General features: G+C 41.2%; 1 protein-coding gene across 1 annotated transcript in view; it reads right to left on the bottom strand.

Annotated features, from left to right (window-relative positions):
• The window catches only part of Abca13 (ATP binding cassette subfamily A member 13), a 484842-nt gene that overhangs the window by 336267 nt on the left and 123794 nt on the right, over positions 1 to 24781 (bottom strand). The window contains exons 28-31 of the mRNA XM_087584614.1: positions 19696 to 19809; positions 15314 to 15404; positions 12676 to 12852; positions 10446 to 10752 (exon numbers count right to left, since the gene is read on the bottom strand). Of these exons, the coding sequence (XP_087440740.1) occupies positions 10446 to 10752; positions 12676 to 12852; positions 15314 to 15404; positions 19696 to 19809 (689 nt within the window). The remainder of the gene's footprint in view (positions 1 to 10445; positions 10753 to 12675; positions 12853 to 15313; positions 15405 to 19695; positions 19810 to 24781) is intronic.

Raw genomic sequence — 24781 nt, 5'->3', positions numbered from 1 at the left:
TTTTACAGGCACTTAGAAGCCATTTGTCCAAAACAAAATGAAAAACCAAAAAACACTGATTCTTAATGTTCCCCCTCAGGTGAGGAGAAGCACCTCCGACTTCATTTTGCATCTGTCTCCTTAACTTTGCAGTCAGACACCTGCTTAACTCCACATTTAGGAAGACTTTGCACTCAGAATATTTGTCTAAGAATGGATAATATGCAACCTCTCTTATCCCATTTTAGGGCTGAGGGCACAAAAGCGAGAGTAACCAGAGCATCTTACAACCAGCTTTTACTGTACCCATTCCGGACCCCCTAAAAGCACCCCGAAGTCTCCAGTACTAAAGAAGCAATCTGCTTAAAATCCAAGAGCAGCAAAGACTGTCAGAAAGCAAAAACAGCTTTGTTGATGCCAGGATGAGCTCGCTGCCCACCAAGGACAGTCATCTCATGGGAAATAGTGTGTTCCCTTAGCAATAAGAACTTCTTTGGGGATTTTTAGTGGGAGTCCCAAACCCGAGGATCCCTGCCCACAGCAGCTCTCTGCTCCCAAACCCCGTGGGAGAGAGCCCTCACCCCCTGGACAGGTGGGCACTAATTAGACTACAGAGCGGAAGAGACCACCAACACTGCCCACCCCTGCCCACATCCCTGGCCCAAGAGGAAACTGTATACGGCCTCTGGGTTCCCTTGGATAAGGGCACAGCAGTAGCGGGTCCCCTGCATCTGAGACACCGCCAGAACCTGAAGGGACCGACCTTATAAACAGTTCTCTGCACCCAAATCCCGTGGGAGGGAGAGATAAACCTTCAGAGAGGCAGACACGCCTGGGAATCCAGAAGAGACTGCACTCTGCACACATTACTGATTCCAGAGGAAAACACCAAATGCCATCTGGAACCGTGGTGCACTTCCGTGCACTGCGCACCTAAAGGGCGGCGCAGATCTTCCTGGCTGCTGCTGCCACAGAGAGCTCATAAGCAACACTCCACAAGCAAACTTGAGCCTCGGGACCAGAGGTAAGACCAACTTTTCTGCTCCAAGCGACCTGCCTGGTGATCTCAAGACACAGGCCCACAAGAACAGCTGAAGACCTGTAGATAGGAAAAACTACACGTCCGAAAGTAGAACACTCTGTTCCCATAAGTGGCTGACAGAAAACAGGAAAACAGGTCTACAGCACCCCTGACACACAGGCTTATAAGACAATCTAGCCACTGTCAGAAATGGAAGAACAAAGTAACATGAGAGATAATCTGATGGCGAGAGGCAAATGCAGGAATCTAAGCAACAGAAACCAAGACTACATGGCATCATCGGAGCCCAATTCTCCCACCAAAGCAAACACTGAATATCCAAACACACCAGAAAAGCAAGATCTAGTTTCAAAATCATATTTGATCATGATGCTGGAGGACTTCAAGAAAGATGTGAAGAACTCCCTTAGAGAACAAGTAGAAGCCTACAGAGAGGAAGAGCAAAAATCCCTAAAAGAATTCCAAGAAAACATAAATAAACAAGTAGAAGCCCATAGAGAGGAGTCACAAAAATCCCTGAAAGAATTCCAGGAAAACACAATCAAACAGTTGAAGGAATTAAAAATTGAAATAGAAGCAATCAAGAAAGAACACATGGAAACAACCCTGGATGTAGAAAACCAAAAGAAGAGACAAGGAGCTGTAGATACGAGCTTCACCAACAGAATACAAGAGATGGAAGAGAGAATCTCAGGAGCAGAAGATTCCATAGAAATCATTGACTCGACTGTCAAAGATAATGTAAAGCGGAAAAAGCTACTGGTCCAAAACATACAGGAAATCCAGGACTCAATGAGAAGATCAAACCTAAGGATAATAGGTATAGAAGAGAGTGAAGACTCCCAGCTCAAAGGACCAGTAAACATCTTCAACAAAATTATAGAAGTAAACTTTCCTAACCTAAAGAAAGAGATACCCATAAGCATACAAGAAGCCTACAGAACTCCAAATAGATTGGACCAGAAAAGAAACTCCTCCCGTCACATAATAGTCAAAACACCAAACGCACAAAATAAAGAAAGAATATTAAAAGCAGTAAGGGAAAAAGGTCAAGTAACATATAAAGGCAGACCTATCAGAATCACACCAGACTTTTCGCCAGAGACTATGAAAGTCAGAAGATCTTGGACAGATGTCATACAGACCATAAGAGAACACAAATGCCAGCCCAGGTTACTGTATCCTGCAAAACTCTCACCTAACATAGATGGAGAAACCAAGATATTCCATGACAAAACCAAATTTACACAATATCTTTCTACAAATCCAGCACTACAAAGGATAATAAAGGGTAAAGCCCAACATAAGGAGGCAAGCTATACCCTAGAAAAAGCAAGAAACTAATCGTCTTAGGAACAAAACAAAGAGAAGAAAAGCACACAAACATAACCTCATATGCAAATATGAATATAACAGGAAGCAATAATCACTATTCCTTAATATCTCTCAACATCAATGGCCTCAACTCCCCAATAAAAAGACATAGATTAACAAACTGGATACGCAACGAGGACCCTGCATTCTGCTGTCTACAGGAAACACACCTCAGAGACAAAGACAGACACTACCTCAGAGTGAAAGGCTGGAAAACAACTTTCCAAGCAAATGGTCGGAAGAAGCAAGCTGGAGTAGCCATTCTAATATCAAATAAAATCAATTTTCAACTAAAAGTCATCAAAAAAGATAAAGAAGGACACTTCATATTCATCAAAGGAAAAATCCACCAAGATGAACTCTCAATCCTAAATATCTATGCCCCAAACACAAGGGCACCTACATACGTAAAAGAAACCTTACTAAAGCTCAAAGCACACATTGAACCTCACACAATAATAGTAGGAAATTTCAACACCCCACTCTCATCAATGGACAGATCATGGAAACAGAAATTAAACAAAGACATAGACAGACTGAGAGAAGTCATGAGCCAAATGGACTTAACAGATATTTATAGAACATTCTATCCTAAAGCAAAAGGATATACCTTCTTCTCAGCTCCTCATGGTACTTTCTCCAAAATTGACCATATAATTGGTCACAAAACGGGCCTCAACAGGTACAGAAAGATAGAAATAATCCCATGCGTGCTATCAGACCACTACGGCCTAAAGCTGATCTTCAATAACAATAAGGGAAGAACGCCCACATAACCGTAGAAATTGAACAATGCTCTACTCAATGATAACCTAGTCGAGGAAGAAATAATGAAAGAAATTAAAGACTTTTTAGAATTTAATGAAAATGAAGGTACAACATACCCAAACTTATGGGACACAATGAAAGCTGTGCTAAGAGGAAAACTCATAGCTCTGAGTGCCTGCAGAAAGAAACAGGAAAGAGCATATGTCAGCAGCTTGGCAGCACACCTAAAAGCTCTAGAACAAAAAGAAGCAAATACACCCAGGAGGAGTAGAAGGCAGGAAACAATCAAACTCAGAGCTGAAATCAACCAAGTAGAAACAAAAAGGACCATAGAAAGAATCAACAGAACCAAAAGCTAATTCTTTGAGAAAATCAACAAGATAGATAAACCCTTAGCCAGACTAACGAGAGGACACAGAGAGTGTGTCCAAATTAACAAAATCAGAAATGAAAAGGGAGACATAACTACAGATTCAGAGGAAATTCAAAAAATCATCAGATCTTACTATAAAAGCCTATATTCAACAAAACTTGAAAATCTGCAGGAAATGGACAATTTCCTAGACAGATACCAGGTACCGAAGATAATCAGGAACAGATAAACCAGTTAAACAATCCCATAACTCCTAAGGAAATAGAAGCAGTCATTAAAGGTCTCCCAACCAAAAAGAGCCCAGGTCCAGACGGGTTAAGTGCAGAATTCTATCAGAACTTCATAGAAGATCTCATACCAATATTATCCAAACTATTCCACAAAATTGAAACAGATGGAGCACTACCGAATTCCTTCTATGAAGCCACAATTACTCTTATACCTAAACCACACAAAGACCCAACAAAGAAAGAGAACTTCAGACCAATTTCCCTTATGAATATCGACGCAAAAATACTCAATAAAATTCTGGCAAACTGAATCCAAGAGCACATCAAAACAATCATCCACCATGATCAAGTAGGCTTCATCCCAGGCATGCAGGGATGGTTTAATATACGGAAAACCATCAACGTGATCCATTATATAAACAAACTGAAAGAACAAAACCACATGATCATTTCATGAGATGCTGAGAAAGCATTTGACAAAATTCAACACCCCTTCATGATAAAAGTCCTGGAAAGAACAGGAATTCAAGGCCCATACCTAAACATAGTAAAAGCTATATACAGCAAACCAGTTGCTAACATTAAACTAAATGGAGAGAAACTTGAAGCAATCCCACTAAAATCAGAGACTAGACAAGGCTGCCCACTCTCTCCTTACTTATTCAATATAGTTCTTGAAGTTCTAGCCAGAGCAATCAGACAACAAAAGGAGGTCAAGGGGATACAGATCAGAAAAGAAGAAGTCAAAATATCACTATTTGCAAATGATATGATAGTATAATTAAGTGATCCCAAAAGTTCCACCAGAGAACTACTAAAGCTGATAAACAACTTCAGCAAAGTGGCTGGGTATAAAATTAACTCAAATAAATCAGTAGCCTTCCTCTACACAAAAGAGAAACAAGCCAAGAAAGAAATTAGGGAAACGACACACTTCATAATAGACCCAAATAATATAAAGTACCTTGGTGTGACTTTAACCAAGCAAGTAAAAGATCTGTACAATAAGAACTTCAAGACACTGAAGAAGGAAATTGAAGAAGACCTCAGAAGATGGAAAGATCTCCCACGCTCATGGATTGGCAGGATTAATATAGTAAAAATGGCCATTTTACCAAAAGCGATCTACAGATTCAATGCAATCCCCATCAAAATACCAATCCATTTCTTCAAAGAGTTAGACAGAACAATTTGCAAATTCATCTGGAATAACAAAAAATCCAGGACAGCTAAAACTATCCTCAACAATAAAAGGACTTCAGGGGAATCACTATCCCTGAACTCAAGCAGTATTACAGAGCAATAGTGATAAAAACTGCATGGTATTGGTACAGAGACAGACAGATAGACCAATGGAACAGAATTGAAGACCCAGAAATGAACCCACACACTTATGGGCACTTGATTTTTGACAAAGGAGCCAAAACCATCAAATGGAAAAAAGATAGCATTTTCAGCAAATGGTGCTGGTTCAACTGGAGGGCAACATGTAGAAGAGTGCAGATCGATCCATGCTTATCACCCTGTACAAAGCTTAAGTCCAAGTGGATCAAGGACCTCCACATCAAACCTGATACACTCAAACTAATAGGAGAAAAACTAGGGCAGCATCTCGAACACATGGGCACTGGAAAAAATTTCCTGAACAAAACACCAATGGCTTATGCTCTAAGATCAAGAATCAACAAATGGGATCTCATAAAACTGCAAAGCTTCTGTAAGGCAAAGGACACTGTGGTTAGGACAAAACGGCAACCAACAGATTGGGAAAAGATCTTTACCAATCCTACAACAGATAGAGGCCTTATATCCAAAATATACAAAGAACTCAAGAAGTTAGACCGCAGGGAGACAAATAACCCTATTAAAAAATGGGGTTCAGAGCTAAACAAACAATTCACAGCTGAGGAATGCCGAATGGCTGAGAAACACCTAAAGAAATGTTCAACATCTTTAGTCAAAAGGGAAATGCAAATCAAAACAACCCTGAGATTTCACCTCACACCAGTGAGAATGGCTAAGATCAAAAACTCAGGTGACAGCAGATGCTGGCGAGGATGTGGAGAAAGAGGAACACTCCTCCATTGTTGGCGGGATTGCAGGCTGGTACAACCATTCTGGAAATCAGTCTGGAGGATCCTCAGAAAATTGGACATTGAACTGCCTGAGGATCCAGCTATACCTCTCTTGGGTATATACCCAAAAGTTGCCCCAACATATAAGAAAGACACGTGCTCCACTATGTTCATAGCAACCGTATTTATAATAGCCAGAAGCTGGAAAGAACCCACATGCCCTTCAACAGAGGAATGGATACAGAAAATTTGGTACATCTACACAACGGAATATTACTCAGCTATCAAAAACAATGACTGTATGAAATTCATAGGCAAATGGTTGGAACTGGAAAATATCATCCTGAGTGAGCTAACCCAATCACAGAAAAACACACATGGTATGCACTCATTGATAAGTGGCTATTAGCCCAAATGCTTGAATTACCCTAGATGCCTAAAACAAATGAAACTCAAGACGGATGATCAAAATGTGAATGCTTCACTCCTTCTTTAAATGGGGAACAAGAATACCCTTGGCAGGGAATAGAGATGCAAAGATTAAAACAGAGACTGAAGGAACACCCATTCAGAGCCTGCCCCACATGTGGCCCGTACATATACAGCCACCCAATTAGACAAGATGGATGAAGCAAAGAAGTGCAGGCAGACCGGAACCGGATATAGATCTCTCCTGAGAGACACAGCCAGAATACAGCAAATACAGAGGTGAATGCCAGCAGCAAACCACTGAACTGAGATTAGGACCCCCATTGAAGGAATCAGAGAAAGAACTGGAAGAGCTTGAAGGGGCTCAAGACCCCATATGTACAACAATGCCAAGCAACTAGAGCTTCCAGGGACTAAGCCACTACCTAAAGACTATACATGGACTGACCCCGGACTCTGACCCCATAGGTAGCAATGAATATCCTAGTAAGAGCACCAGTGGAAGGGGAAGCCCTGGGTCCTGCTAAGACTGAACCCCCAGTGAACTAGATTGTTGGGGGGAGGGCAGCAATGGGGGGAGGATGGGGAGGGGAACACCCACAAAGAAGGGTAGGGGGAGGGATTAGGGGGATGTTTGCCCGGAAACTGAGAAAGGGAATAATACTTGAAATGTAAATAAGAAATACTCAAGTTAATAAAAAAGAAAAAAAAAAGGAAAAAAAAAGGAACTTCTTTGGGCAACTGAGTTACACAACCTGAAATTAAATAATAATCAACCGCACCATACCTTAGCCAACACTGCCTAATTATACATACCTCTTAATGATTGCCCCAGTTATTCCTCTATTTCATCCTAAAACTTAAGTCAGCACCCCATAGATGTGAATGTAATAAAATGCTAATAGTCCATTTTCACTGAATGCCCATTTTCATTCAATCTTTCCCTGACTTTCTATATTACTATTGCTGACTTGCTATTATCTATGTTCCTTAACTGAACTCAGGAACCCTTGGCTCAGGACTCTAATTATAATTCTATTCTTCTAGTTGTCAAGTAACAACATCAACTGCTCAAGTCCATCCACAATCCAGTTCCACCCACATCATCTGCAGCTATACAACATGTGCTAAGCTCTCTGATCTCCCATCATGCCTTGGTGCACTCGCCTCTTCAGACTCTAGACATACCAGGTCATGGCCATCAAAGGACTTTTCTACTAGCTGGGCCTCTGGCCAGGATAATGCTTTCTACCACACTTCTGTTCCCTTCCAAGTTTATGCTAACATTATCTTTCTAGTAAGATCCACCCCCACCACATTGGCTAACTCAGCTCACACTTCTGACCTCCCACCTCACTTCTGCTGAACGCCACAGCAGTTATTGCCATTAAAATTCAGTTCACAGTTCCCCCTTACTGCGTTTCACACTTCCCTGAACTGCTGGTGCCCCAGAGCAGGGATTTTTTTTCACCTGTTCATTCCACTGATTCACCCCAAACTTAGAGACTGACAAATAGCACATAAATGTCATTGAATACATTAATAAATTCATGAATATGTAACTTGTTCAGTGAGCAGCAGGGAACTCCTAAAACTTATTGAACGGTGTGCTTTAGGAGTTTTACTTGAGTGGCTGAGTTCTTGAAAGATCTCAGACTACCTCAGTCATTGCAGGCACACAGAGCCTCTAACACGGGGCATCGTGGAACTAAATGTTAAGGAAGGATGCACCACAAGGAGAAGTCTCCAGGATTTCAATATTCCAGAGAAGGAAAGACTTCTTAGCTGCTTCAAGCAAGTGAAGTGAAAGGACCTGAGAAACTGCATAAAGGCATCCCATAGAGCAGCTGGAGAAAAGTGACTTCATGACATCGAAGTCACACACAAGCATCCACCAAGTCCAGATTTCCAAAGGCCATGTTTCTCATGCTCATAAACTAATCTCTGATGAGTAGAAAGAATGTGTTGTTGCCCACCTTCCATAATGCTTCCTCCACAGCCCTTCAAGATTTCTAAGAAGTAGAAACTGAGGCTACCTCCAGCTTTCCATGAACACGTTTGCTAGTGTGGCCATCAGAATGCTCAGAGAACACTCTGGTCAAAGAGGACAGTGTCACCATGTGACTCGTCCTGTGACACAGACTGGAGGGAATATGTGTCTTCCTGCCCACACTGCCCCCAATTGTACACATATTCTGGAAACTGAAGGAGACTGTTATATGGGCTTTAAAATTTTCACCTTATTTCTTGCATTTTTAGCATTTGAATTTAAATGGAGCACTGGGACAAGACACCTAACCAATGACAACAAATTCTTCATTTCAGCTCTTACTTCCAACATTAAATATTTTAGAATCATTTTGAAATGTTGAGATGTTCAAAGTAAAAACTAACATTACTTTGAAAAGATAGATAAACTTTCATTTTCAAAAAAAAAAGAGTGAAAGAAAAGGAATTTACCTGTCATATCAACCATTTGCCTAGTATGACAATTCCTGGTGGAAATATTCTCTCTCTCTCTCTCTCTCTCTCTCCCTCTCCCTCTCCCTCTCCCCCTCCCCCTCCCCCTCCCCCTCCCCCTCTCCCTCCCCTTTGATCTCTCCATCACACTAAGATACCCCAAGACAGGCTTAATCAAGCTGCCTTCTAGCCCTATCCAGCCCTCATCCTCTCACCATAAACACATAACACATGCATCTTACAATACCACCAACATCAACAATGTACTGATGAGCTGTAATGGGTGAGCCAAGACACTATGCAGAAAGGAGGAGACAAAGAAATCAACTGGTTTGTTCTCACAGATGGGCCCCAATCAGCTGAAGACAAAGCCTGACTTTAGAGGTCAGAGGTACAGCACCCCTCATCGTGTGCCGCATCATTGAAAGACGAGTATCTGATCCATTCTCAAAAACTAACCTCACTGCAATTATCCCTTAATAATCCTCTGCTTATCCACTCAAGTCCTTCTTTGTTTTCAAGGCAGCCAGTATTAATCCCATCAGAGGCAGTGTGCGGGGAGACCAAAGGACCCACACATTTTGTTACCCAGATCAGATGCAGAAGCAGGAGTTTATGAGAGCAACGTCTATCAAGAGGAAGGCAGGAAGCAAGGTCATCGCTGCAACCTATGTTAGAGTCATTCAATCCCTTAGGGCGCACTTTGTGGTCTGACTACACTCAGATGTGTACCTAACGCTTGTCTTCCCAGAGTGTCAGCACACCAGAGCCTTTGCTCTGTGTTCTAAGCACTTCCTGCCTGGCTTAGCTCATCAGCTGATTCAGCCTTAAAGAGCATTTCCTGATATACCCAGCTTATTGGCCAAATCACACTGTTTCACTCCCCACACTCCTACATTGCTAGCAGTATACCCAAGACAGAAGGCCTCGTGCAACTCCCAATCACCCTAAATAGTACAAAGCACCCAACCTGTTTTTCAAGGATTAAGACCAAAGAAAGAGTCAGCTTCCTCTGCTTCCTCAGGTATAAAAAGGTGGAGCCGAGAGCCAGACTTGCACAGTCCTCCTGACGAATGTCCATCAAGTGTATTCCGACTTTGTCGAAAGCTATAACTGTTTGACAGTCGGGTTTAAAACTACACTTACATTAAGTGGCCTCTGAATTTCTACAGGGCATTATTTCCAGAAATCACCTCCAGATATATAAAACTCAACAGATATCTAAAATAGGAGGACCACACACACTATTTGCTTACGATCCTATATATTTTAAGTCATCCCTCCACTACTAGCCTTCCTTATACAATGCCTACATATGTCTCCACTCACATGGATTGAGCATAATGTAGGACACAAAGTTAACTCAGACTTTGTTTGGGGAAATTTCTATTTGAAGATTTTCATTCTGTGGGTAGAGTCAGTTGAAACAGGACAGAATGCAGAAGGTAGCATTCATTGCACTCTGCCAAAACAAGTTATAAATATAAATACACAATATATAGGTATACATACACACACACACACACACACACACACACACACACACACACAAAGGAATCGTAAGAAATTGGAAACAGGAATGGACATTTTTAAATTGTACTTTCCAACAACAATAAAGAAGCTCGAAGTTCTTTTTCTTTACTGTTTCCTAAATGCAGAGTTTCTCTGCTGGCAGGTAGACACTGAGGGAAGCACAGGTAACCATAGTTACTTACAAGTCACTGGTATGGCATGGGTAGGGAGCTGCCTGTGCCTGTGCAGTTGGTTCCAGGGATTCCTGCCCAGTCTGTACCACAATGATGGCTCTCTCGATCATGTCTTGTAGTGGGACAAAAATGTAGTTATATTTGAACCCGCTGGCTGGTAGGTTCTGAGGATGAAACTTCCAGGAAGGATTTTTTATCATGTCTGTCCTCATGCTGTATAAGATATTGGTCCGGATTGTATATGTGACGTGGGGTGGCAATTTGTGAGGTGCTGATCTAATGTGCCTGTGTCCCAAGGAACTGTTGAATATAATACCTGGTAGCAGGAAAGAAAAAAGAAGTGTCATACATCTCATGTGGGCAGAGCCTGGGATTCTGCACAGCCTTCCACTCCTGTAGTACGTGAATGGAACCCCAGGAAGGCGAGCAAACATGCCACTCTGTCCCATAAGCAATTGAGGCAAGGCCCTGTAGTTCACAGTCCAAGGCACCTTTCCAGCTTACAAAAGACAATATTGTGTTATCAGCAACACAAAGACTTTATTCATTTCACAATTTGAATAGACTTGAAAAATTAACTCAGAGCAGATCAGATAATCAGGCCTTCTCTCCCTGGGACCAGTCCAGCTGGCTGCACAGAATATGTATCCTTGGGTACTTATCACTTGTAGCTTAAATATAAGATGCCGCTCTCTGCTACACAGGTTCTCTGCATTTAATGCAGAAAGCTTACTATAAGCTGAGTCGTGTTTCCTCAAAACTCAAAACCCTGGAGGTCAGAATGTGCTCATTTTAGGAGACAGCACAGTGTGAGTGCCTGTGTGTGCATGTGTGCATGTACATGTGTATGTGTGTGTCTAGTTATTATATGTCTTTGTGTGTGTGTGTGTACGTGTGTGTGTATGTGTGTGTGTGTGAGTGTGTGGTTAATAAATGTCACTGAAGGGTGCTATGTGGGTATGTACGGTTAATAAATGTGTGTGTGTGTGTGTGTGTGTGTATAAGACTCTCTGTGTGTATGTTTAGTTACCATATGTGTTTGTGTGTGCATGTGTGCTACTGTTTGTGTGTGTCTAGTTAATGTATGTATTAACATGTAAGCATGCATGCGTACACGCATGCATGTGAGGGTGCATGTACATGCATGTGGAGACCAAAGGGAGCATCAGGTGTGTTTTTCCACTATCACTCTCCTATTCTGGTGAGACAGGGTCTCTCACTGAACCTGAAGCTAGGCTGGTAGTCAAAAGGCCTCAGCAGTACTGTCTTTGCAGCCAAAATACTGGGTTTGATCTTACATACATAGCCACAGCTTGCTTGTTCGTTTGTTTGCTTGTTTTAGCAGTGGTACACGGATTTCAATAACAACAATCTCTTATCCACAGAGTCATCTGTCTCCCACCCAGGAACATTGTACTTTGAAAGGTGTTGTTACGTTAAAAGGATACTGGCAGAGTGGGCCTTAATTCAACACGATTGTATCCGTATGAAAAGGGAACATTTGGCAGGTGTATGCACAGATTACATACAGAAATTTCAGGAGGAGACACGCATCAATAAGCCATCCCAGGAAGCCAGTGGACACCTCTATTTTAGACTTCTAGTCTACAGAACTATACGGTAACAAGTGTCGGTCAGGTTTCCAGGCTAAACTTGGTAGTGCTTTGCTGCAGCATCCCTGCATCCCCAGCCAACTCATCCCAAACCTCAATAAATCCTGGGCGGTTGGACACATGGTCTAGCCTGGTACTGAGTTTGCACAAGGTCCTGGCTTAAACAAAACCCCTAGCACCATACAGCAAGAAAAGTAGTAATCCCATGTTTCCTCAAAAAGAATACAGGAATGCTTCCCATTTATACTGGCTAGATGAACAACTGATGATGGACTCTCACTGGCCATTGTCATTTTCCTTTCCAACTTCAGAGCATCAAGATAACGTGATGAAACTAGAAGTGAGGGAAGACGTTTGAGCACACTGCTTCTCATGCAAGATTTCCCCATAAAATGAAGTCAAAACAGTAAATTCAGACATAGCAGGTAGTGGTGCCCTGGGAATTGTGAACAGTTGCCTGTCATTACAGCATTGGGAACAATGATTCACTAGCTCAGTGCATATACCTTTGTTCTGTTTTATGATTTATCTAGAAGACTTCTCGATGCACTTAGGGAGAAAACACAATCTGACCACCTATTGGAGCTCGTGTACTAGTGAACACATTTTTTCTGCCAAGTACTTACTGGCCAAGAAACTATTCTGTTGCATGAGTTCATGTGCCTTGGTCTCCAGAGTATCAACGGTCTCCACTGCCTGGAATCGGTCCAACAGCACACAGGAAGAGAGATTGGCCAAGATACCACCCAAGAACTGGAAGTTTCCAGCCTCCATATGGTTAAACATCTTGTCTAGCTTCTGTCCTGGAAACAGCAAAGAAATTAGGACAAATCAACTTCTCATTCACCCCAGTGCTCCAGTGGGTATCACACAAATGAATAAAAGTGAATGTGTTTCTTCATTTAAAAAAAAGAGCTCAAAAGAGACCAGTTTTATTCATACAAAGAATGAACTGTTTGCCAACAGCAAACTTTATTATACGTGTGGTGTGTGTGTGTGTGTGTGTGTGTGTGTGTGTGTGTGTGTGTGTGTGTATAATAATGATGATATATCAAATGAGAAAAAAAAATAAAAGAAATTACTGATGTTCGTGAAGTCTCTTACCTAGTCAACAGATGAATATTTGATGATTCTAGATGGCAAAGGTCAAAGGTGAAGGATGGGTCTTTGCAGCAAGTGGGTCACCAAGGCATGTCCTTTTCCTTGACCTTTTCCTGCATGACCTTTTTTCTACTTCCTACTACCATTATTTAAACTGTTGGGTGTTACAGGATATTAAGCCATACCCCTCCCTTCAGGATGACTGACACCTCTGAAACCCTGAGCCAAAGGAACCATTCCTCCACTCGGCTGTTTACATCACATTTTGTTCCAACAAGCAAACTTTGATAATGTTTTTAACTCTAAAGATAAAAATGTCATTAATGTTTAAATCGAGGTAAAAAATGTTGCAGGGATGATCACAAGAAATTTCTCTTAATTTTATAATTGAGTAATAATCCTCAGGCCTAAAGGGCCACAGATGAAATTCCTTCTTAGACTAAGGGTCCACTTGTGACCAAAAAAAAAAAAAAGTTCCTAATAACAACAGCATGAAAGACTTTTAAAGTAAGGGCTGGGAAGATGGTTCAGGTACATTGCAAGCATGAGGACCTTAGTTTAGATCTCAAATAAATAGTTGGAAAAGCTGGGTGTGACCATGCAAAACTGTCACCCCAATGTTGGTGATAGGGAAATAGGAAGGGCTGGGATGGGGCAAGCAAGGCTAGGTCGGCCTAGCCAAAAGCAGCCGGGCCACAGGTTCAGTGAGAGACTCTAACTCAAGGGAATAAGAAAGGGAGCAAGAGTGGAAGATATTCAATGGCTGTCTCCAGCCTCTGCAAGTAAGAATAGGTGTGGGTGACACACACACACACACACACACACACACACACACACGTACACACACACACACACACACACACACATTAAATAAATAAGCACTTTACTATGGCCTCAAACAATAAGCAAAGCAGGGAAGAAAGACTTGAAGATCTGAGGTCTGAGATAAAAACAGGTACCTAGGAACCCTGCTGTTGAGCATCACTAACAACTAAGAAACTCAAAGGAGAAGAGAGGGGTTTAGTGTTTAAGAGCACTGGTTGTTCCTACAGAGGACATGGCATTATTTCCCAGCACCCACATAGTAGCTCACAACCGTCAGGAAACTCCAGTTCTAGGAGCTCCTATGCCTTCTTCTGAACTCCTCAAGCAGTACTCACAAATATGGTGTGCATACACACATTCAGGCAAAACACACTCAGATACATAAAACTTTATTTTAAAAAAGTGTGTGTGTGTGTGTGTGTGTGTGTGTGTGTGTGTGTGTGTGTGTATTCCAGAAGTCCAATTTAGACCCTTCCCTACCCTAGTAGGGCTATGCCTCCTTAGGGGCAGAAAGAAAGTTAGACAGCCGTCCCCAGTAGGATTAAGAAAATGTGACCCCCACCAGTTCTCTGCCAAAATCAAGGAAATGAATGATCTACTGATATACACCATATGAAGGGTGCAAATTCATGTTTACAACTACTTTACACTATGAAATGTCTGATCATCGATGAAAATATTTAACATTCATTCGAGATAAAAGAGAATAACCAAAATTCAAGAGAAAAAAATGGAAATACAACAATTGAAATAAATTTATGGGAGATTAAACCTAGCTAAAGAAAATCAGCATAAAAAAAAACCCCACAAAGTAAAGCAGACAGTTCCAATAAAACCACAAGGGGAAAAATCTCACATCATGAAATTTGGTTTCATACTAACAATTCCTGTATAATAGTATCTTCAGCATGATGTATAGTAGCTACAAGATACTTGTATGTATATTTGGGTCTCATACCTAAATTCTTCCTTTAAGTGTATACAAGGCTTCCCAAATCTAAAACTATTTGTGTCGCAAGCATTTTAAGTAAGAGATATTCAGCCTGACCTTACTACTTTTGCAAATAGCACATTCACCAGTAATTTTTCAATAAATTAAGCATTGTACCCAATGAAATGTTTTCCTTTCTCTAGCCTTTCTGCTGTAATCAGAGACCTGCAGATGTAAACAAACTCTGTGGCATGTCTACTTCAAGCCCTTAAGGTCCAGTTAGTGAAACAGAAATGGGGAGGATAAAGATAAATCCGATGTTACCAGCAACAGCATAACTGGTAGGCAGGATCCACGCAGCACAGCCCTGGACAGGTGAATCCAAGGCAACCCATCAGCACCCTTACCATATGTCTGCAGATCTTCAGTGAGCTTGTCCATGTCAATATGCAACTGGCTCTCTACAAAGTTTCTTATAAATTTGTTTCTCAGGGCATCCTAAAGGAAAACAAGAAAACTTAACAGAAATGATTACATCATGCCTTCTTACTCAATAATACTTATTAAACTGACTCAAAGTTTTATGACACAGGAAAAAGAAACATAAAATGGATCCACTTAAAAGAAGTTTAAGGGATGCCTTGGGTAGTTGTCAACTTGACATAAGAGAAAGTTACTTGAGAAAAGGGACTTTGAGTTGAGGAAATGTTGCCAGCAGATTGGCCTGGAGCAAGTCTTTGAGACATTTTCTTGATCTATGACTGATATGAGAAGTCCCAGCTCCCTGTCTGTAGTACCATCCCTGTGCTAGTGGTCCTGGGTTGTATATAAAGGCAGGATGAACAAGCAGGAAGTGCAAGCCAGTAAGCAGCACTCCTCCATGACGTCTGCTTCAGTTCCTGCCTCCAGGTTCCTGGCTTGACTTCCTTCCATGATGAACCATGGTTGGAAATGTGGTCGAAATAAACTCATTTTCCCCAAGCTGCTTTTGTACACAGTATTTATCACAGCAGTAGTAGCCCTAAGACAAGGCATTATAATAAAAAAAAAAAAAGTCGGGGCTGGGGATTTAGCTCAGTGGTAGAGCGCTTGCCTAGGAAGTGCAAGGCCCTGGGTTCGGTCCCCAGCTCCGAAAAATAGAACCAAAAAAAAAAAAAAAAAGTCATCATTTGATACAGTCTTGAACCTTGAAAAATAAAGGTAACGATTACTGAAAATTAGTAGATTTGAGCAAATTTTCCCAATGAAGCCACAGGGCTATCTTTTCTTTCCCATGATCGCTCCTCTGCCTCACATTTGTGCAAGTGTGCCAAGAGTATCTTCACTACTCAAAACACATTACCATCCCCAACAAGCATCAAGAAAGCTACAGATACAGTGGGTCTTTATGGCAGACTTAAGATGTGGGAGTAACAAAATTTGCTAGTTCTGGAAAGGCGAAATGGCTCAGCAGTTAAAGACTCTTGCTTTCAAGCCTGATGACCTGAGTTCAAGTTCCTGGTCCCACATGCACATACTAAATGTACCCAAATAGGCTTTATTTTTTATTTAAAGGACTTTCTAATTTGTTGATGGATAGTGATAGTTATCTATGCCTTAGTCTCAAATTGCAACACATTAGCCCTTCCCACACGGTCTGTTCCTTCTGCATGTAAACTCCATCTCTACTCACCCCCGCCTTGCCCTTTATCGGTTTCATCCAGTCAGATCTGTGTAGACAAGACTGTGTTATGAAGTCTGGCTGCTCGCTCTTTCTTAAATCTTGTCTATCTTCCTTCACTGGGCATTAGCAATATGCCAGACAGTGTGTAGGGTACTTTATTACTCATTAGTTCATTTAATCTCAGAGCATTCCCTAGGGGAAATTACCGCTGCCTTTTACGGGAAGGAAAATAAACTGTAGAACGGATGGGGCACCGCCCAAAAGCAGTAAGGACGCCATCTAGTGGCCGAGACAGGTTTGGACGCTGAGCAAGAGCTCCCTGAGAAGTAACCTGTGACCACCCAGCCAGAGTAGGGTAGCCCAAATGCTTGAATTGCCCTAGATGCATAGAACACATGAACCTCAAGAAGGATAACCAAAATGCGAATGCTTCACTCCTTCTTTAAAAGAGGAGGAATAATACCCTCTGCAGGGAATAGGGAGGCAAAGTTTAAAACAGAGGCAAAAGGAACACCCATTCAGAGCCTGCCCCACATGTGGCCCGTACATATACAGCCACCCAATTAGACAAGATGGATGAAGCAAAAAACTGCAGGCTGACAGGAACCGGATGTAGATCTCTCCTGAGAGACACAACCAGAATACAGCAAATACAGAGGTGAATGCCAGCAGCAAACCACTGAACTGAGAACGGGACCCCCGTTGAAGGAATCAGAGAAAGGACTGGAAGAGCTTGAAGGGGCTCAAGAGCCCATATGAACAACAATGCCAAGCAACCAGAGCTTCCAGGGACTAAGCCACTACCCAAAGATTATACATGGACTGACCCTGGGCTCCAACCCCATAGGTAGCAATGAATAGCCTAGTAAGAGCACCAGTGGAAGGGGAAGCCCTGGGTCCTGCCAAGACTGAACCCCCAGTGAACATGATTGTTGGGGGGAGGGTGGTAATGGGGGAGGATGAGAAGGGGAACACCCCTATAGAAGTGGGGGAGGAGAGTTAGGGGGATGTTGGCTGGGAAACCAGGAAGGGGAATAATAATTGAAATGTAAATAAGAAATACTCAAGTTAATAAAGATAACAAAAAAAAAGTCTGTAAGACTGAATGAGTGACTTTGATCTCTGACATTTCTTCTTGTGAGTAGACATCTTGAGGTGTCAGGCTCCTCTTCGTGATTTAGTGGCTCCAAGTGCACTGTTGCCTTGCTGATTACAAATACAGGGTACCAGCCTTTGTGGCTACAACAAAGGCCTTATGAAACCTAAAGCACCTTCTACCAGATCCATTACAGGAACAGTTGATAAGATCCATGTCAACAAAGGAATCCATGGACAAACAAATTAAAGAAGAATAGTATTACAGCACCAGGTGCTGTGTTTGTGAAGCCACAGGGTTGAAGGACCAGAATCTGGAGCCTCACCTTGTGTCTGTCACCTTGTTTTGTGTTAGATGTGCACCGTCATTGCATGCCCTTGTCTCTGCTCTGTCCCTCCCTGCACACTCCCCACCCCTTCTTTTGCTTTAGAAGCTGTTTCTTGTGGTGGACTTCCTTCTTTTCAAATTAATGTTTCTCATTCCATGAATGTGTCAAACATCTAAACACTGTCTATTGATCATATCCATCCAGTCCCTCATCCAACTGCCCCTGTCCCATCTCTCTCTGAATCTAATGTCTTTTAATGTTATCTTTGTTAGGATTAACTCCAAGTCCAGTTAGTGCTCCCATGTGCATGTGGGTGTGTAGCCATCCACTGGGACACGAGCAACATACCAACAGCCACGTTCCCGAGGGACGGTGACCATCCGCTCTTAGAGAACCCAGAACTGCCCAACATCTTTGCATACCTGGCCAACCTCAAAGTTCAGCTCACTACACTCAGAGATGTTATTTCCTTATTCACAAGAAAGAAACCCAAAGCACAGGCCTAGACAATGACAAGGTGACCATCATATGGCTGGAGTAAGCATGAGAGAGTAGAATCATAGCTACCTACTGTGTCTCCTAAGTCCATGACATGAACTGTTTGTCCAGTGAGTGACATCTAATTCTAACATGAACAAAACATAGGCCAATGTTCTCATACTACCAGGTTTTCAAGTTATGATTTCACAAATGCCCAAAAGTTATCAGGTGACCTGGCTCTTAGGGTCTAAAGAAATGGACCTGTTTAAAGCCATGATTTGTCAATAGCGGAGATTTTTAGTCTTTATTCACATATACTAATTATAGATAATAATAGGTTTCATCATGAAATCTCCATATATGTACACACTAAATTTGATTATATTCATGCCCTACTCCTTTCTCATATTCCCATCCCACTCCTGCAGAACCCCTCCTTCCTAGCTAGTCCTCTTTCTGGTTTTGCCTACTATTTTGGTTTTATTTTCTTTTTCTGTTTTGGGGGACATCTATAATATTGAGAAATTACATCATAATAAACTTGCAAGTGAAAAGAATGTAAACTTATTTATTGGATATTTTACTTCTGATTACATTTTATAAATACATTTCAAATGTTATCCCCCTTCCCAGTTTCCCCTCTGGATACCCCTATCCCATTCTCCCTCCCCTGCTTCTATGAGAGAGGAAACCCCCACTCCCACCTCCCTGCCTTGGCATTTCCCTACACTGGGGAAGCCTTCCCAGGACCAAGGGCCCCTCCCACTGATGTCCAAAAAGGCCATCCTCTGCTACATATGAAGCTGGAGCCATGGGTCCCTTCATGAGTACTCTTTGGTTGGTGGTTTAGTCCCTGGGAGCTCTGGGGAACTCTGGTTGTTATGTGGGTGCTAGAATTGAAATTAGGTCCTCTGAAGGAGCAGCCAGTGCTCTTAACCACTGAGTTATCTCTCTAACTCCTATTTTTAAAGCATTAAATCAAATAAAGAATTTAATTTATCAATATTAATAAATTATTAATTATACATAGTAACAATTTGCATGGGGAAAACACTAAAACTTCACATCAGTTTTTAAGCGTATCCAACTGTTGAAAACATTCGAAATCAACTGGAGCCCATACATGCTTCTGACTAGTTAAATTTTCCATAGGGACACCCCATATCTCAACCAAACTGAAGCAGGCAATTCCCAGCCCTAAGTCACTACTTCAGTCACATACCTGCAACTGTTTGAACATTTGGCCATTTCCACTTTCCTGGAAAAGGCTGGACATCTTCAGAAATGTTTCCGATAAAATTTTTATCTTATCCACAAAGTAAAACGTATAATTAGCCTGCAATGTGAAGCACATGAAGAAACGTCTTTAACTGTCGTGTCAAGCTAGATGGTGGCAAATATCATAGTGGCATATCCCAGGATCAGACAGTTGCATGAAAGCATCCAGTGCTCCCTAAGGAGACCTGTCTTCTAGATCTTTCTATTGCATATTGCCTGACACTTGCACTGTGTTCCCAAGGTGAGGCCCTCTGGTATGCAAAGAAAATATCTTCATATATACTGAATAAGCAAAATGCATTTGCACACATGCCCTCTTACTCCAAAACATATCCTCAACTAATAGTCATATGTTTGTTTTCCAACACCACTAGAGATTAAATGTTATTCCTTTATTGCTGCTGGCAGACTGCAGTCATAGACAATTTTTCAAAAATAATTTGATGTTATAAAATTAGGCACAGTCATAAGCCCATAAAAATGTTCATACCTTATTCCTCTTGGGATAAAAAAAAATCTATCCTAGGGAAATAACCTAAATAAATATAAAGTTGTAGCCAAAAAGATGACAGTTGCAACAATTATGTCTAATATTGACAATGGTCTTCCATAATACTAAAAAAGAAATAAAAAAGGAGAATTTGAGAATCTGGTCATTTCTCCCAGGAGTCACTGGGAGCCTCTCTCAGCAGTGTGGAAGTAAAGAACATTTACTACAGGTCACAGAGGAAGCTTCTAACACTTAATTTTAGTATTCAGGAAAAGCAAGTACAAAGTGTTATAACCACTAAGCTAAATGAATAGATTGCTGCTTTGGCAGAAGACAGAGTACACACCAAATTTTCACCATGCTACTTAAAAACATCACACAGGCATGAGCAGGTTGAATGCATTATAAATGCAAATAATTTAGAAGATTATAAAAACTCTTAACTCTGATATAGGGAGTACATGCAGACACATATGAATCCATGACTGTGTGAATAAACAAAGATATAGATAAAGTAATATCAGATCCAATAAGTCAAAATACCCTAACTTATCTTACATATGCACATGCGGACCTTCCAAAGCCCTTACTACAAATTCACTTCAAAGAGCAGATTGCTTAGATGTGTATTATTAATTTTAATCAAAAGTTCATGCAAATAACTTTTGAAATTTAAAACATTATCATCAATTATATTTCTTTAAGTTATAAGAGTATGTTGTGTAAATTACTCTATAGAAAATTAGAATACTATTAGTTATCAAAATGTATTGGGTGTAACCAAAATTCATATCCAAATACATTTATTATTAAACTGAAAAGTAAAAAGGTAATCATACATTTAACATATTAATAAAATAATAAGACTGGCAGGTGGTATTCATGTTTGTCCCCAGCCCACTGGCTTTTACAGTGTACAAAAAACTATTCTAATTTCAAAGGGCACAACGTGGGGCAAGAAGGTTTATAAGAAGGTTTGGAGAGAAGAACTAGAAGGAGAGAAATGATATATTGTATTTAATTTCAACAAATAAATAATGTAAATATATAAGGAAAAAAACATAAAACAGAATGTCTAAGGAAAGAAGGAAGAGATCAATCAACATAAATGTAAAACATCAATGATTTACAAAAGCAGAAGATTCCTCTGTATAAATAACAAAATGTGTCTATCACTGGGAGCTCAGTTCTGTTACTTAATATTTGCTGAACTATTTGGATTCATTTAAATCATTTAACACATGATAAATATTGAAGTCTAGTTTGCTTTCTGTTGCTGTGATTAACATCATGACCAAAAGCTACTTGAGGAGGAAAAGGTTTATTTGGCTTCTGGGTTACAGTTCACCTCCAAGGAAAGCCTGGGCAGAAATTAGAGTAGAAAGCACAGAAGAACACGTACTGGCTTGCTTTCTCTGGCTTGCTCAGTTACGTTTCTTATATAGTCCAACTGTGTTGGAATGGCACCGTCCACAGTGGGTTAGACCCAATCAGTCAACAACTAAGAAAATGTTCCACAGACATTGGTACAGGCCAATCTGATCTAGGCAATTTCTGACCGGAGGTTCCTTTTTCCTGTGTGCCCCTTAATTATATCAAACTGACAGCTGAAACTGACAATGACATATTGATAAATAAAATCTTTAAATTCTGGATAATTTACATAGAATGATATCAGCAAAGCTATCAAATGTAAAAATTCCCCATAGCACATATTGGCATATGATGTTTGTTTTTATGTTTTGATAATGTATATGTTAAAAACAAAATGAAAAATTACCAAAAGTCTGTAGGAAACCCTCATCTACAATCCGTGTGCTAGTTGTATTGATGGAAAGCATCTGAAACCAGTAACCAATCAGATGATGCTCTCTCTCCCCAAGAACATGATGATCTTCGAATGTCATGAGGTTAAAGGGGAAGCTAGAAAATGTTCAATTAAAAAATTCCTTGCCTCATAAACATAAGGACCTGCATGTTGATCCCCCAGAACCCATATAAACAGCTGGGCATGGGAACATGCACCTGAAATTCCAGCTGAATTGTGGTGCAGAAACATGAGTATCCTTGGGGCATGCTGGTCAGCCAGACCAGTAAAATCAATGAGCTTGAGGTTCAATGAGACCCTGAATCAGACCTAAGTGGGAACATTTTGATTTTAGGAAGTAGAGAAATCAATCTTACACTGACATTACGAGTCATTACCGCTGTTGGTTTTAGCATCAGAAGTTGCATATAGGCTACTGGGGAATCAGATTCATCCGTGGTCTTATCCACTCCTGGACTGTGCGTGTTATAACACCAACCTGCCAGGCAAATACTACTGCTATAGTACTCTATATAGTATTTGTATATTATTATACAAGTTCTACCCACTGCTATAATACTGACTCTACTATTATGAGGCTAACCAGATGCTTCCTGTTTAGATTTGAGGTTATTTTACTAAATGTTCATGCTATCAAATTGCCTTCTTTGTTTCTGTTTATAGCCATAGATCTGTGGAACTCTCAGCCTTGGTCAGAGAAGCTTCCTTTCGCAGTGGGCAGCAGTGAATGCAGACTCATGCCTGGTGAGAGTGCTAAGAGTCAGTACCTGGGAGTGCTCATCTGTACATGGGACTAAATCAACGCCTCCCCCGACACCCAGGCACAGGGGACATCATGGGAGAGGGGAGGGGAATGTACGAGCTGAAGGAAGGGGAAAGGTGCTGTGCAGGGCTGCCTACTGGACATGACAGGGCTGGTGCGCATGAACTCAGAACCGCAGCAGTGACAAACAAGTAACTTAGATGTCACTTCATCTGATGAGTGGTGTTGAAGAAACAAAGAACAGCGCCAACTGAAGGCTGTGTTATATATGTTACCTGGGAATATTAGTCAGCAATAAAAATGAATGGATTACTGCACATAAAATTTTGGGGAATTATGCTAGATAAAAATAAGCCAATCCCTTATGATACCACTTCCTTAACAATCTAGACGTAACGAAATCCAAAACTGATCTTTGGACTAGGAGTTGGAGAAAAGTGGGTTAGTCGTGATATGGCTAGGTATCAGAGGATAATGCCAGGGACCTTGCAATGATGGGATAATTATGTCTCCGACCTGAGGTACATACATGAACTTACAGAGTGATGACTTCCCAAAACAAAATACTCATAGGCACAAGCAAACACAGGGAGGAGCGAACCTGGGAGAGCTGGGTGTGATAAGCATTCACAGCAAAATTCAGTAAAGGAGCATGGAACTCTCCTGCCACTCCTAACAGTGCACATAAACACACAATGAGCTCAAACACAAAGGTTAATTTTTATACAGATTCAGAAGCCCAATTGAAATTGCCTACTGAACAAAGATAGACCAGAACAGGTGAAAGAGAGAGATGATAGAAGGGCAGGAAGGAGGGAGAGGGAGTAAGAGACAAGACCGGAGCTGAACTAATTTAAGAAGGAATTATGAAAGGAAGGAAATAAAGTATGGGGAAAGAGTCAACAGATGAGTTGATTTGAGAAGAAAAGACAAAGAAAGAGTGAGGGAAAGAAAAAAAGAAAAAAGGAAAGGAAAGGGGAAAGGCAAAGAAGGAAAGAAAAAAGAAAAGGAAGAGAAAAGAAGAGAAAGAAAAGGGAATGTAATAAGAAAGGGAAGGGAGAGACTGTCTGCATTGTAATAAAATTCAGCAAATGAGGTAACAGCTCTGAGCTTATGTTTTTCTGTGCTAGCATTTTCCTATGTATGTCTCCGCCCTGTCAGTCAGCTTCTCTTACCACTCCTAGGAGAGTGAGGGATTTTAACAATAGATAACTGGAGCTCTTCAGATAAATACCATTGCAATGTTCACTGCAAAACAGGAACATCCCCCCGTTTCCACTCAGTCCACTTCATATTAGACAGGGCCATGTTGGACGGATGGCTAGATGGAGGGAGGGGAGATAAGTAGGTGGACACATAGATGAGTGGATGGTTAGATTTGGAAGGGTAGATGGTAGGAAGATGTAGGACACTCAGCTTAAGGAAAGTATTGGGGGAGCCAGGCTTGGCAAACACACAGGCCCATTTTCTTTAATGGAAGGAAATGGATGACACCTGGTCACCTGGAAGGCTGGAGTCTGACATGGTGATCTTTTTGCTATTCTGTGGATCCAGGCTTCCTCGGTGCCCCAACATCCTAGCACTGCTTAGGCTCTTATCCTGAGCTTCGTCCCTCAGTGACTATAACCCATCCTTATGAAGCAGGTCCTGTATACTTTGCATCCTCCATCAACAGAACCTATCCTTACACTATTATAAATCCTTCCTCCTTAGGCCCATGCCCTTAGCTCTGTTTAGCAATCAAATCAGTAGAACTCATTCATATTATAAAGGTCACATAGCTTTGCTACTTTGCTAGGGAGTTTCTAGGTAGCAATGCCTTAAGTTTTGTTGTGGTAATTGTCACATAAAAACCTATTATCCAAACATTTACTCTGCTTAAATGTGTAAGAGGAATAAATCACAAGATCAAACTCTGGAAGTTTTGACCCACAACTTCTGGTCTGCAC

The sequence above is a fragment of the Rattus norvegicus genome, chromosome 14 (assembly GCF_021556685.1).
Source record: "Rattus norvegicus strain SHRSP/BbbUtx chromosome 14, alternate assembly SHRSP_T2T, whole genome shotgun sequence".
In the NCBI taxonomy this organism is placed as follows: Eukaryota; Metazoa; Chordata; class Mammalia; order Rodentia; family Muridae; genus Rattus; species Rattus norvegicus.
The sequence above is the reverse complement of the archived record's forward strand: the minus strand, read 5'-3'. Positions and strand labels throughout refer to the sequence as shown.